General features: G+C 36.4%; 1 protein-coding gene across 17 annotated transcripts; it reads right to left on the reverse strand.

Annotated features, from left to right (window-relative positions):
- Positions 1 to 5,112: 5,112 nt before the first annotated feature.
- LOC113692399 (uncharacterized) lies at positions 5,113 to 13,898 on the reverse strand. Of its 17 annotated transcripts, none has more exons than XM_072052649.1 (17): positions 13,215 to 13,328; positions 12,915 to 13,064; positions 12,757 to 12,808; positions 12,479 to 12,528; positions 12,323 to 12,376; positions 12,035 to 12,087; positions 11,640 to 11,712; positions 11,354 to 11,415; positions 10,436 to 10,504; positions 10,140 to 10,269; positions 8,964 to 9,034; positions 8,093 to 8,193; positions 7,409 to 7,504; positions 6,608 to 6,675; positions 5,661 to 5,753; positions 5,502 to 5,547; positions 5,113 to 5,356 (listed from the first exon to the last, which is right to left on the reverse strand). In XM_072052649.1, exons 3-17 carry the CDS (start codon positions 12,757 to 12,759, stop codon positions 5,276 to 5,278), a joined length of 1,050 nt encoding a protein of 349 aa, XP_071908750.1. In that variant the 5' UTR covers positions 12,760 to 12,808; positions 12,915 to 13,064; positions 13,215 to 13,328; the 3' UTR covers positions 5,113 to 5,275. The 17 variants fall into 17 exon arrangements, with proteins under 17 accessions (XP_071908750.1, XP_071908751.1, XP_071908742.1 ...); XM_072052650.1 differs by having other exon boundaries at positions 12,915 to 13,029; positions 13,215 to 13,318; XM_072052641.1 differs by lacking the exons at positions 12,915 to 13,064; positions 13,215 to 13,328 and adding an exon at positions 13,351 to 13,898 and having other exon boundaries at positions 5,468 to 5,547.
- Positions 13,899 to 13,961: the final 63 nt, after the last annotated feature.

The raw sequence follows: 13,961 nt of genomic DNA on the forward strand, positions 1-13,961 counted from the left end.
AAAAAAAAAAAAAAATTTGCTTGCAAAAGCACCCGGAAGTCAGTGACAAATTATCAATACAGTAATATTAACACTGCTGTTTACGCGTTCCTCAAAAAGAAATCATCAAGGCGTAAGACCTAGATTCGATGACAAATTCATCCATACAAGATCAATTTTTCAAGTAGATTCATCATCCACGGGCTACAACTACAAGAGGAGAAATAGCTCTCCAGTTCTGAACAGAGAGTTTTGCCCCTTTTCCTCTCCAACTCCTGTACAGCTATCAAGACAAATGGGGATGAGTCCATTGACCTTAAGCATAAACATCTCTTGACCAAACGATTTCAGCCCATTTTTGGACTGCAGCACCTACCCTTGATCTCTAATGACCTTTAATTGCTGAACCCTTCCGTTTCGGCCAAGATCAAGATTTGCCGGATCATATCATCAAAAAGAATCACATGGGTTCTCCGTCTCGCTTCCGGGGGCGTCCCCTGAATTGCTGTCGGACAAGATACTCAATTTATTGAGCTACTAATCTGATAAGGTGTGATCGTGCCAACACAAAAGCATGGTGACGCAGCGCCTGAGGATGTAGATTCTTGTTTTCTGCTGCTTCATCACCATCAAACACCGCTTCCTGAACCCATTTCTCCGGCCGCTTTTGCGTCCAGAGCCAGACGACGGTGGGATTAAGTAAGAAATACTCATGGTGGTGGAGACTGGAGACTCTCTGCCTGGAACTTCGGAAATTAGCTTTGAGATAGAATTAAGGGAGAAGAAGATTGATTGCGCTGGGAGCAGAGTATAGGAAAGCCCGTCATATATAGAGAGGCCAGAGAGAGAGAGGCTAGTGCTAGATATCGTGGTCCCGTTGTTTAAGTTTGCGGTCATATCATAATAATGGATATTAATACCTAAAAACATGTATCCTTACACATTTTTTTTTATTTTAAATAAAAAATATTATTTTATCCATGCAATTTCTTGCCTTCCAACCGAACTAAGAATAATCTTAATCGTGTTTTGTCTCATAAAACTCTCAAATAACCTAAAAGAATATTTACAAATTTGTCTTTTCTCTTCATTTTTTTTACCCCTTAATGTAATTTTCCGTTTATATATATATATATATATATATATATATATATATATATATTTTTATAGCTTTCATATGCTCTAAAACTCACAAACTAAGCATCCTACTATTCCAAACTAGTTTGCATCCTAACATTTTCGACTATAAACTAAACCCTGTTTGAATTGCATGTTTTTAAAGAAAAATTGCTAGATTTTTTCTAAACACACAAAAAGTTCAGAAAAATACAATTCAAACAAAACATAAGTGCATAAATGCGCCATCCCCTCCACATATTTACGTGGAGTGGTCTATAGTTAAATATATATATATATATATTCCTATTTTTAAGTAGTAGTACCACAATAGAGTGGCCTATTTAAATATTTCATTTAAATAATTGACACATGAACGTCCCAAAATACGTCTTACGAAGAGCATAGATTACAAGTAAACAGATAGTCTGTACACTACACATCTGTTCCCCCCGCTACAACTAAAAGTAGGCTGAAACTTTTTTGGGAATTAAAAAAGAAGCTTAATTATTGGTATACCTTTGAGCTCAACATTTAATGATTTAAAGCTTCAAAAATTGTGGACTTTTTTTTCATGTAACTGCGCTTTAATTTCGGTGGTGGGCGTGGACGAGAGTCCATTGTTCTAGGTGATCATACGTGTAACATGGCAGTAGTACTAGTAGCAGCACAAAATTTTGACCGAAAATTTTGCAGGTTTTTGGCGGGTGGGGGCAGAGCTTGACTAGCAAAGGCCTCCTCTCTCGAAGGCAATGCAATGGATAAGACTGAGCAAAGGAAAGAGCCGTGTGGAAGAGAACCAGAAACCTGAACAAATTCACTTTTGATGCTTTTATTTTATGCATGGCTACAGAGAAAGAGACAGAAGCGGAAATGGGACTGAAATTGGATACTACAAGTTGCTCCGAGTGCTCTACGTGTTCAATTCAAACACGTTTTCCTTTTTTTCGAAGTTTCGGAAGCGGCAGAATTTATTCAATTTGCACACCAATAAAGAGTTTGTCAGTATATAGTTTCGCCAACCATTCCAAAATTCCATTCCTTACAACTGCAAGCCGCCGTAGATCTTAGCCTAACGAACAACTTCTTCTTCTCTCTCTTTTTTTTTTTTTTTTCACTTTCAAAAAATTTATAATTAAATATAAAAACAAACCAGAACATCAACAAAAACTGATTATCCGGACTTCATAATCACATGAAATGTTCGTCTAAACGAAAAGAGATTTATTGCCTTCTTTTTTTTTTTTTTTTTGAGTATAACCCACAGGTGTCCGCATCTTTTTTACGGTCTGCGACTAATCCTGTTCGAGCCGCGTAGGATCCTTTACAGAAAAAATCTCTCCCAAAGTTGGTTTTTTTTTTTTTTTCATTCTCATGAGTTTCGAACTCGAAATATCATGATTAATTAAGAGATGCAAGCCGCTTCCACTTGCATCACCATCTGTCGGTATTTATTATCCCTTTGTGTCAGGGTGTCATTCGACCATTTGTGACAAAAGAACATTTTGCACGCAGTTTGCATAGCTACAGGAGCTCCTTGTTCATATATTTGTTCCTCCAGAAAAAAAGTAAACGCATATCACATCGTGTGGGACCAGTCTTATCTCCTATGACATGGCAGAGGTTCCCCTGTCCAGGCGTATATTCTCCGTGGTAATTTGGCATCTTTTGATAAAAGAATTACTCCTTAATTATGAATATTGGTTCAATTATTGGAATTTCTTAGATTAGCTCCCTCAAGTGTAAATAGGCCGTCCCTGTTTATCAAAAATTAATAAAAAGAAAGAAATGCTGTCCCCGTCGGATTTGAGATCAATTCAGGAATAGTTGAAAAGATTTTGTTAACTAATTCCGATTAAGGTGTCGTAATCTTGAGGTATATTTTAAAGGTTTACGGTCTTTCTCTACTCCCAAGTGGACAATTTTTGTCAAATTGCTGACTAATGTTGTTTGGCTGTTGTTGCAAATTCATTGGATCATATCAAATTTTACAAGGTCGAGCAAGAAATTGGTTTTGGCAGCTTTGATAATTATAAAGGTGGGCGGGCGGTAAACACCCACCGGCTGCTTCTAGATTGCGACGCCAGGAAGAAATATATATATAGTTCATGTGTTTGGTTAAAAATCAGGTATTGAGATACATAAATATATATATATTATGTGATGTGAAGTGACATTATTATTATTATTATTGTTTCTGAGTTCACCTAATCATCCTACTAAAATCTGTAAATGACGTGTTAAATACATGTAATCTTTCAGAATGGACAACTTCAAAAGCAATTTTATGCAAGTTTTGTGCAATGATTCACACCAAATATTAGGTACATTTAAACTATCCGCGGAACATTGCTGAGTGGCTTTCGTTAATTTCTCATGATGGTCATATCCTTTGATCCTTAATAATTAAAGAAAATTGAATGTACATTTTACGACCAAGCATTTTTCCAGTATTTGAGCTTAATGCACGTGAGTTTCAACACCAAAAAAAAAAAAAAAGAAAAAAGAAAAAGAACGAGTATGGTGTAGGACTGCAAATGAATCGAGCGGCTCGAGTCGAGTTCGAGCTGGTTCGAGTCGAAATCGAGCTCGAACTTGAGCTCAAAATTGTAAACTCGTTAGCTCGCGAGCCGAGTATATATATATATATATATATTTTTTATTTTAAGTATATATATTTTTATATTTTAATAGTAAAATTACATATATATCCTTAATATTTTATTATTTATTAAGAATAAAATATTATTTTATTTATTTTTTAAAATATAAATATAATTATTTTTTATTTTTTCGAGCTCGAGTTCGAGTTCAATGAAATTAAATCAAGGTTTGGCTCGTTTAGATCAAAACTCGACTCGACTCGATTCGTTTGCAGCCCTAGTATAGTATCATGCAACATGATCACGAGTCAGGAGAAGGGGCAATTTTTGTTCCAGCAAAAATACATTGTATAACTTACTCTATCCTAATCTATGGATAGGAGGAGCTTAAGAAGACTTGTGTGTTAGGGACTATTGGATATACAGATCTAATTAGACTAAGAGAATGCTATGGCACTACCATTAAATTTTTTTTTGCTGCAAGTGAGGTTTGAATCCTCACCTACAACCCAAGGAGGAACTTAAATCCCTCCTGGTGGGACAATTCAAACGTGCGATTTTGTTTTATCTCATTGGCTGCAACCCAATATTGCTTACATCCAACAACCTCGTCCGGCACATCACTATCAATTTTAGTATATGTTTTTTGTCAATCATAAACATCTAATATTACTATTGCTCTTGCTACTAAACTAAACTAGCATATGGTCCTATACTAAGGGAAAATCCTATTACTAAAATTTAGAGACATGCGAGCTATTGGTGTGGGAGTGGTTGTTCAAAACGATCAAAAGATGTGAAGGGGCGACGCGCAAGTATGATCCTATTTTACCTCATTGACTGCAAAAAACTAATTTTGTTTAAATTCAACAATCCCGTTGGCACTTTAGGATGAACTATTTACATTGGTGCTCAAGGAAAACGTCAATGTGTGTACAGCTAATAGAAAAAATATTATTAAAATTTTTGCAATATTTTGTTGAAATAATTTTTGGGAGAATTGGTTTTATATTTTTGACAATATAAATGGTAGAAAATTCACCAAAATAAAGTGTAGATGAATTGATCGCTAAGCCATTGAAATAACTTTATTGAATAAAATCACTTGTACACCTTTGTCAAATCTAGATGATGGAACAGCACGACAAAACTTTCGAGTCAACATAAGCAACGTCAGCAATATCACTAGGAGGCAGGAGCTAAAACACTACTGCTAACTAAAAGAATTACTATAAATCTCGTAGCTTTTTCAGTTTTACAAAATCGAAACAATCATTCCAAAATCAAAGCCGTATGATTACCAAGATATCTCTTTTGATTAGAGGATCTATCTTTTTACTCGTTCAAGATATCTTTTTGCTTTGCGAGCTTCAACAAGCTGGGCACGCCTGTTGACTTTTCGGTGGTGGAGGTATACGAATAACAGATTAGGGAACCATTTATACAATGCAAAAATTAATTTACACACAGTTTGGGGGACAGTTTATGCGAAAGACAAAGACGAGAGTTTTACAAGACTCGAACTTTTTGTTATATGGATCATATACATACCCATAAAAAGTAAAATATCATCGTATCTACATCTTCAGGTGGTAATACTTGTCGAGCAGCTTCTCCGTATACTCGCCGAAAGTAAGAGATCCACGAGATGGAATTAACTGGATATAGCACACAGAAAAACTGAATAAATTTAACGTACCGACATGATCCAGTTACCAATGCTCCGGAGGATAGCTAAATATAAACGGATCACAATTCGCATGTCATACTTTTTCAAATGATTGGGATGCAGATGATTGGTACCTCTTGATGAATATGCACCACCTCCGGAAACTTGAGCTTTTCGTCCCTAAGAATATTGACAGGTACAGTAGAAGCATTAGAAAAAGCTGTAAACAGATTGAACACGCCACACCTTAAAAAGTGGCGAAACAAATTACTCAAAACATTCAGCACATTTACCAAATCCCGCCAACAAAAGGAATAGCTATACAGGTGCAGGGGCGTAATTGACCGTTAATACGCAACTGTCGTGAGTTCCCGCAGAAGGCAGTCCTACACAGTTAGTGACTTTAACGTATTCCCGCTTTACTGCGTCCACTCCATAAATCATCTACAGTTTAGCAGTTTATTATACCTCTAGACTGTTGAACCTAAGAAATGTACAACAAATTATTTTCTGAGGACTTCTGTTGGACAATCACCTAAAAAGATGCACCGCTAGATTCCACATTACCGTTCCACGTTCTCTCACTTTCCTCCAGCCCCTTGATCTTATGAGAATAACTAATAAAACCTATCAAAAGCCAAAAAAATTCCCAACATGAAGAACCAGCGCTGTTCCTGTAATCTATAGGCTAACAACACAATTTAACCCCTCAAACTGTAACGGCTAAAAGAACTGAAGTTCTACTAGTGTAAGTTTACTCAACAAACGTCTGATAATTCCCCTTTATGAAATAAGAGTAATTACTCTTATGCAACCATGTCATTATGCTCCAACAAAAATTAAAAAAAAGAAATAAGAGTAGTTACTCATATTTTGCAAGTAATTCTGAAAACGAATTAATCCAACAAGGTGCTTACTGTGTGGGGATTGGGGAATGAAAGTGCTACATAATTTGCTTATTAATTATCTAAAGGTGAGAGCACAATCAATTAGAGATTCTATGGCTGGTTAACAAAGCAACAACTGATGAGCGTGCCGTGCCAGCCAACCATGAACCACCCAAGGCAACCCTACAGTCACCTAGTGACATATATCTGTCAATCACTGACAACCAGCTTCAACAGCCAAGATTCTTAACGTAAATCAAGTTTCATAAGAAAAACAACTCAGTATGAGCACAATCAGACTAGTAATCTACGACACTTGAACAAAAGCAAACAGGACAGTAACACACACGTACCAGTCAGGCTGCATGAATAATGCAAATGTCGAACGATCAACGCCAAATGCTGCTTCCCCCAGGGGTGCCTAATTTCAATGCACCATAGGTTTAGCAAGTGAAGGAACAGAGAAATTAAAGGATCTTACAGGTTGAGAAACAAACAAGTTAACATGTCCTGCGTCTTTCAAGAAAAAGTGGACATCTGTTTGGCAAGAATCTGTCTTTTATCTATCATCATTTTTAAAATATAAGAACGTAACACAACCATTGTCATAGTTTTGCAGTAATTACTCATATTAAGTAATTCACTACGACAAGAACTTTGGAGATTTTTCATAGACATGCTAGCGGATAGTTTCTTTATATGGAAAGTCTCCAAATCTTCAGCACCTTTCAAGTATAGGGTGGTCAAACCTTTTTAGTGGATATTAAAACCCTTGCAGTATGAATCTTAAAAGTTGTTAATTCAAGCTTATTACAATATATGCTCTTCATTAAGGAGTAAACTTTTAATATCCTTCACATGAAATAAATAAAGAGAACAAATTATCTCGAGGAGTGCCACTATGTACTTGGAGAATGAGAGCTAAATCATATTAAAATCAAACTCTGAAGGAGTAAAAAGAATTGAAATGTTAAAATATTACAAGCAGATATCAATATAATAGGACAGCAGACAACAAATTTCAGACTCGATTTTATGAATTGCAAAATGTTAAAGCCACTCTCGCTCCCTAAAACTTAGAGAGAGAGAGAGAGAGAAATGTCCATGCCATCTCTCCAAGAATCTTGAAAGCGCATAAAGAGAGAAGGAGATACCCGAACACAATGCGGTGTTGCACAGAGCCGACCTCTGGACAATATCTCAGTTGTCTCACCTATTTGATATGCAATTTCATCTTCCCCATACACCACCTAACTCAATAATCATCATTTGCCCGGATTAGAAATTACTACCCATTTTACGGGGTACCAATATATGAGTATCTAAGATGGAAATTCTAAAGACCAATTTTATAGTAAACACTCTATTTCAAAGCATGCACAGACATGGCATATCAACATTTCCCACTACAACTACCCAACTTTCTGCATTTTGGAAAACCATCTTAAGGAATTATTTCAAATGCATCTTCATTAACTTTGTTGATATCAAAAAACTGAGAGAAAAGAGTAGGGAAGAAACTCTCTTCTCTTCTTTGAAATGAGGAAAGGATTGCAGATGGATAATATTCAAACATGAGCTTAACTTGCAATGGTACAAGGATTCTGTTTTAGGATTGGCACCCATTGTAACTAAATTATATCATGTCATATCTCCAGCACAATCATAAAGATGTCTGAAATAAGTAGGTATGTTGAGAAAGAAACCTAAAATCAGCAATTGTGAATCATATACATAACACAGATAAGCACATATAGATATATCTATGCATGCATGCAGGTATAATGTGATTTTCCAAACACAATTTTCTTTTGATTTTGGAGCATAAAGAAATATACTTTGACTAATTGGCCACCACGTGATTTTACATAAAGCCCAGCAGCATTATCAGGGCAAGATATTTCTACAGCATCCTTCTTAAACATGGCACGCGCGAGACCTACATGTTCAATTCAAGCAACAATTAGACAGAAACAAGAAAGCATGAAGGTGCACACTTAAACTTCAAAAATATAAGTCAAATACTCCAAACTTGAGTTGTCGGATGGATGAAAGGAGTGTTGTACTTCTTTCAGGAAAAGTCGACCAGGCATCTCACATCCAAGGAGGGAAAAGGCAATTTAAATTTTTGCAAGGTTTAAAAGAAGGGATTTGGGCTACATGGTTTGACTTGACTTTATGTTTCAGAGTTTGCATACAAAGCACATATAAGTTGAACTGTAACTAAACTTTGTTTTACTCGTCTGTGAATGGATACTTTAAAAGTCCTAGTGTAGGTTGGAAAGTAATTAAACAGATGCATATCAATAGCATGAGTTCTGCCTTCCTGTTCCTTGAATCAAGCAAGGATGATAATTTTTCCACTTTTTCATGTCATTTGACAATGGTAATCTCTATGTTTTAGGCACCGTGGATGCATTGAATAGAAACTGTTGATGGTAAAAGAGGTGGAACTTATAGAACAGAAGATTGCAATTCACTAAGACACCACACAAGATATGTAGCTAATTAACAGCTCTTTTGCTAGGAGAATAGACTAACATTTGGCATATTCAGGAAATGTCCCAGCACATTCATGTGCTTGTGGTCCAGGTGACCACAGTTTTATAATCATCCCTAGGGTAGGGCCTAATTTCATTTTATGACTGTTCCAGTACTTAGCCACTTATAGTTATTTGACCCAGGTACCATTTTTCAGACATGACTTACCCGTGAGAGAACCATGATCAGTGTGCCATCCACACCAAGATGACATCAACTCACCATCCTGACTGCAACTACTGCAGCACAAGTCATATAATTCAGGTAAAAGATATTCATTGAGATCTTAACCAAGAATTTTCCACCTTGAGATACAGGTTAATGAAGATCAATATTTTTCTTCAGTAAGGATTGTATTGATGTTTAAACTAAGAAAAGAACCTCAAGTAGATTTAGTAAAAGATGAAAAAAGTAACTGGCCAAAAAGAAAATAATCTCATGCAAATACAAGAAACAATAATCTTAGTGATGCATCCATAAGCTGATGGAGGTATTGAACCACCCCCCCCCCCCCCCCCCCCCCCCAACAAAAAAAAAAAAAAAATCCACCCCCAACCCAAAAGGGAAAAGAAGAAAAGGAAAACAAAGATCCCAAGTGAAAGAAAATCAAAGCACAAAATGACCAGTCCCACCATCAGCTATGCACACAGTTATAATTAAGAATATTTATCTATTAGAAATTGGTGAATGAGAAGCACATTCACTATCAAACGGTCAGTCTAACTAGTAGGAAAGTCCTTGAAGAAGAAAATCTCTGGTAGGAAGAATGAAGCAGTATGCCAGTATCGCAAAGATGGCCATCAGATGATTACAGAACATCAAATTTTCTTTTAACTTTTTGCAACAGATGAAAAAGAATTTAATACAAAGACTAAGCACTAGTACTGTCCAAATATATTGAACAGAGAAGGGTGAGAGACAGAAGACTCTGTTCAGAGTAGAACTTGTATTCCATTGATATTTTCATCATTATTATTCTGGTATATTTATCATTTATGAACATTGTTAGGCCTGTGCTTCATTGACTAAGCATCCATATTTTCAATAAAAAAGATAGCTTAAGTGCCAAAACTTTCAATATTTTTGCAGTCATCATCTCATAATCAATTAATAAGCAGTTTAAACATTTAAGTCGCTTACAAGTAACCTATGTCTCATTCTACTTATGCAATTATAGATTCAACTGATTCAGGCAAAACAGAATTATATTTTCCCTTTTTTCCGCATTAACAAAATTCAATGTGCAATATAACCTTATGAGAGATAGAACTTATATATTGGTAATACATATAACATGGACTAAACTTCACAGGGTAATAATAGACAAGTAATGAGGAAACTAACCTGTGTTTTGCAGGAAAATAGTACAACAGACGACCTTTATGACATCTTGAGCGACGAAGTATCTGTTCAAGGCCTTCATCCTCAAGCATTTTCATCCCTTGAAATGCTGCAGATATCCATATGGAATTCACTAAATACACAATACCAATAATTCTCAAGTAAAACTACAACAAGTACAAGCAGAAAGGTCCTCTTACATGTTAGAAAAGAGGTCAGGAATTAGGAAACAAAAAAAAAAAGAACCAGGAGGCAAGTAGATAAGTGAAAAGAAAAGAGAGCATTTAAGATCAACTTACCATAGAGGTCACAGTGATATGCCAACAACATCCCAACTTCCAGAATCAGCTTCCCGAGAGCTTTAAAAGCTACACATTGAGGACAGATGCTGAGTAACTATAACAAGATGAACTAACCTTCAAAGAACATGGAGATGCAATTAAGTTGTATATTCATATATATCATTTTGCACCAAAATGAATAGATATATAATTTATGCCTATTCCATCACATATCAAATGAAGAAGGAGAGAACCAACCCCTTCCCCCCCCCCCCCCCCCCCCCCGGCCCCCAAAAAAAATGGTGCAGGTAAAGGCAGTAAACGTAAATGAAATTCCAGATGAATTTTACAGCTATTCCATCCCTAAGGTGTTGAATCGCTCATTCCATGAAGACTAATTTAGCTCCAATGATGCAGATAAAGTAACATAAAATAATGCAAACACTGAGAAGTACATTAATGAGTTGGATACAATAAATCTAGACATCATGATGAAATCAGAAATGAGAAACACATTGTAAGAGTGATATTTCAAGGATTGAATTTGACAATTAAGCCTGCACGACTTAGTTTAAAAAATTATGCAGTAGACATTATAAAATCCAGCTCGCACATTTGAATTGATAGTTCTTCTTAATCTTACAAGTTTCAATCAATGATCTGGATACATACTAATTATCAAAGGCAGCTGATTCCCCACACCTAAACTTTTACCCATATTAACCGTAGTTCATGCCGCACCAGATTTTTGAAATTTGTAAGACAAGTTTGACATCCATAAGCAAGTGGTAAGTGTTAGATTAGATAGGCTGAGCATCTAGATGAGCATATACTAAGTGTCAGGACCACATGTAAAGAACACCCTGATTGACAGTGTATCTATTTGTAACTTCCAAAGAGCAAGAAGAAAAACTATTCCAGAAATACATTACATACCTGGTTCGAGATCTGGGAGAGCACTACGAGGCCAAATATTTGCTCCACAGTATGAAGGGTACCTATTAGAAGTGACACAGCAGAAGTTTAGCAAGACCTATAAGCACGGGTACTCTTCACAAAATTGAAATTTGTACAAGAAAATTCTGATGAACTTTCTAGCAAAATATTTCCTTTAACTCATTGACAGAAATCACAAGAGATATCGAATGAGTCTGATATATTTGCACATGAAAGTAGCCAGTCATAATATTTCTAAATGAAGGATAACACTAGCCACATGTACCGTTGAATAAGGGCTGGATCACTGGTAGGTTTATCTAGTACTGGATTTGCGTAAAATGACCCTTTCAGTGTATCTGCATTCAAAGACAACCACAACAGAAGAGAAGATGTTATCAAGGTGATTGTAGACTGAAAAAAATATGCAACTCAAACACAGTATTGGTCACGAAAGTTGCAGCTTTTTACAAGAGGAATACCCTGACGGTTAAAATGAATGTAAATCCATGACAGTGTGGTGTTAAAGATGAAAAGATCAAACCTAAACAGACCAATTACAAATCTCACTGCCATAGAAGCTTTGAACTTCACATTGTCCTCCCACACGCATTAATATGGTTCAAATGACCAAATCAAAAGATACTAGTTGAGTCAATGTACCAATTGCACAAGCTTTACCTGGCTTTCCGGATTCAAGCTTCTCTTTTCCATGACTCCATCCGAAGTTGTATCTGCATAATTTCAACAAAATTTTTGACACATTTGAGTCTGTATACAGCAGGTGGGACAAGGTTACAAAATTTTCAAGCTTAATAAGCTAATGAACCAAATTGCAAGAGATGATGGTGACCAAGTTTATACTAACACCAATGAAGTACATGGAAGCAACCTATTTTAATTCCACTATCCAATAGTTGAAAAACGGTTATTTCAGAATTATTGACCGTGTGCTTATATTACATTTACCTACTATCAGGGTCTTCGAGCTCCCTCTTCTGATCATCTGAAAGGCCTGCTAATCTGATACAAAGAAACAAACTTAGAAATCCTGAACATCTCCTTTGTGTAAGTAATCTTTGCGCGTTCAACTAACGCGTAAACATTTCATGCAGGATCTCATACCGAGGTGAAAGATGGAGAAGGCTTTGACGCAATGATGAATACCCAGGAACCTATAACAAAATCAGTTAGACTGAAAAATAGGCAAGAACAACTACTAGACTTAAATTGATACAAAAAAAAAAAAAGCAAGAGGCAATAACTACAGAATTCAGCAAACAAATGCAAGAACTTTCATGCAGAAAAACCATAAGAAGCACAATCTATATGCAATAAGTAAAAAAGTGGTGGTTTGCAACAAAGTATATTATGTACATCTGCTATAGAAAGAATTCCCAAACCATTTGGCCCAAAGCCTTCCTCAATCTTTGCGGACAAATCAGCACCTTTATCCTAGTTCATAAATACACCAGAAAACAAATTTCAGTACGCATACATGCACATGTCTAAATGTATAAAAATTCATGCATGTGAGGACATTGAACGAAGATACACTTACTAAAGTCTTTTTTTTCTTTCTTTCTTTTAAACACTTGGACGCGTAAATTTAGAGACCGGTTTTTTGAGTTTCCTTCATACTTCAAAATTAACGCCACGTTCACTGTAAATGAAAACTGCGAACCTCAAATAAATTCCATTCTATTGACTCCTAAAAACAGAATGCGGCAATTAGCTCTCTGATCATGAACTATCGAAAACGAATGAAAACTAGTAGTAGTTATTAGCTACTTGATGTGCTAATGCATTTCCCAGATTTGCAATCATATTATAGAGAAACTTTGTATACATATTCTCGTACCTATGCTAACACCTAAGCACATGTCAAACAACATGCATACATACACAGACAAGAAAATTCCAATGGCAACTCTAATGCCAGAGTTTGTAAATTAGCTCATGAGTTTCCAAAAGGGACAAGTAAGACGTGGATATACCTAACTAAATAGCTATATATGGAGCAGTTAGTGGCGATTGGCGAAGGAAACACGGATACCTTGAGTTGCGTGTATGAAATAGAAACTGTTTGAACAACGTGAGTCTGAGGTTGAGAAGAGTAGGACGACATTATTGGAAATGGACGAGTAAGACGACTGGCGGCGGAAGGCTGCGGAGGTGAAGGCAATCGCAGGGGACCGTATTGAAAGAGCGATTGAGAGAGAGACTTCAGAGAGTAATGGTGGTAGTGGTGCTTTGAAGATTTAAAGGTGGAGCCGGCTGCATACGTAGGGGGAATTCTGGAGAATTAGAGAAGCATAGCAGTATAAGTAAGCTGAAATTGTGGGTTTTAAGCAAGGGACGGAGTCGGGAGGAGGAGGGAGGAATCCGAGCCGGAATAAGTTTAAAATATGGAATACAGGCCTCCTCTGTTGCGTATGCACCACGACGAGAGTGGCGTCTGATTCTCAACTTCGAATTCCCCATCTTGTCCTGACGTGACTTGGGCCATGTCCGTTTTGAACTGAACCCCGTATCCACTGATCATCATTGGTTGAGTTGTTCTAATAGCATCTACAATACTATTATACCCGTCATGATTTAATTCACG

Source organism: Coffea arabica, chromosome 6c (genome assembly GCF_036785885.1).
Source record: "Coffea arabica cultivar ET-39 chromosome 6c, Coffea Arabica ET-39 HiFi, whole genome shotgun sequence".
In the NCBI taxonomy this organism is placed as follows: Eukaryota; Viridiplantae; Streptophyta; class Magnoliopsida; order Gentianales; family Rubiaceae; genus Coffea; species Coffea arabica.

What these genes read in the sequence shown, in the direction of transcription:
- LOC113692399 (XM_072052638.1), bottom strand. Translation starts at nt 13,481, where the DNA reads ATGTCGTCCTACTCTTCTCAACCTCAGACTCACGTTGTTCAAACAGTT. An exon ending in TCTCCCAGATCTCGAACCAG is followed by an intron (nt 10,505 to 11,353) that starts GTATGTAATGTA and finishes CTCAATGTGTAG; the next exon opens with CTTTTAAAGCTCTCGGGAAG. An exon ending in GTGGTGGCCAATTAGTCAAA is followed by an intron (nt 7,505 to 8,092) that starts GTATATTTCTTT and finishes TTATTGAGTTAG; the next exon opens with GTGGTGTATGGGGAAGATGA.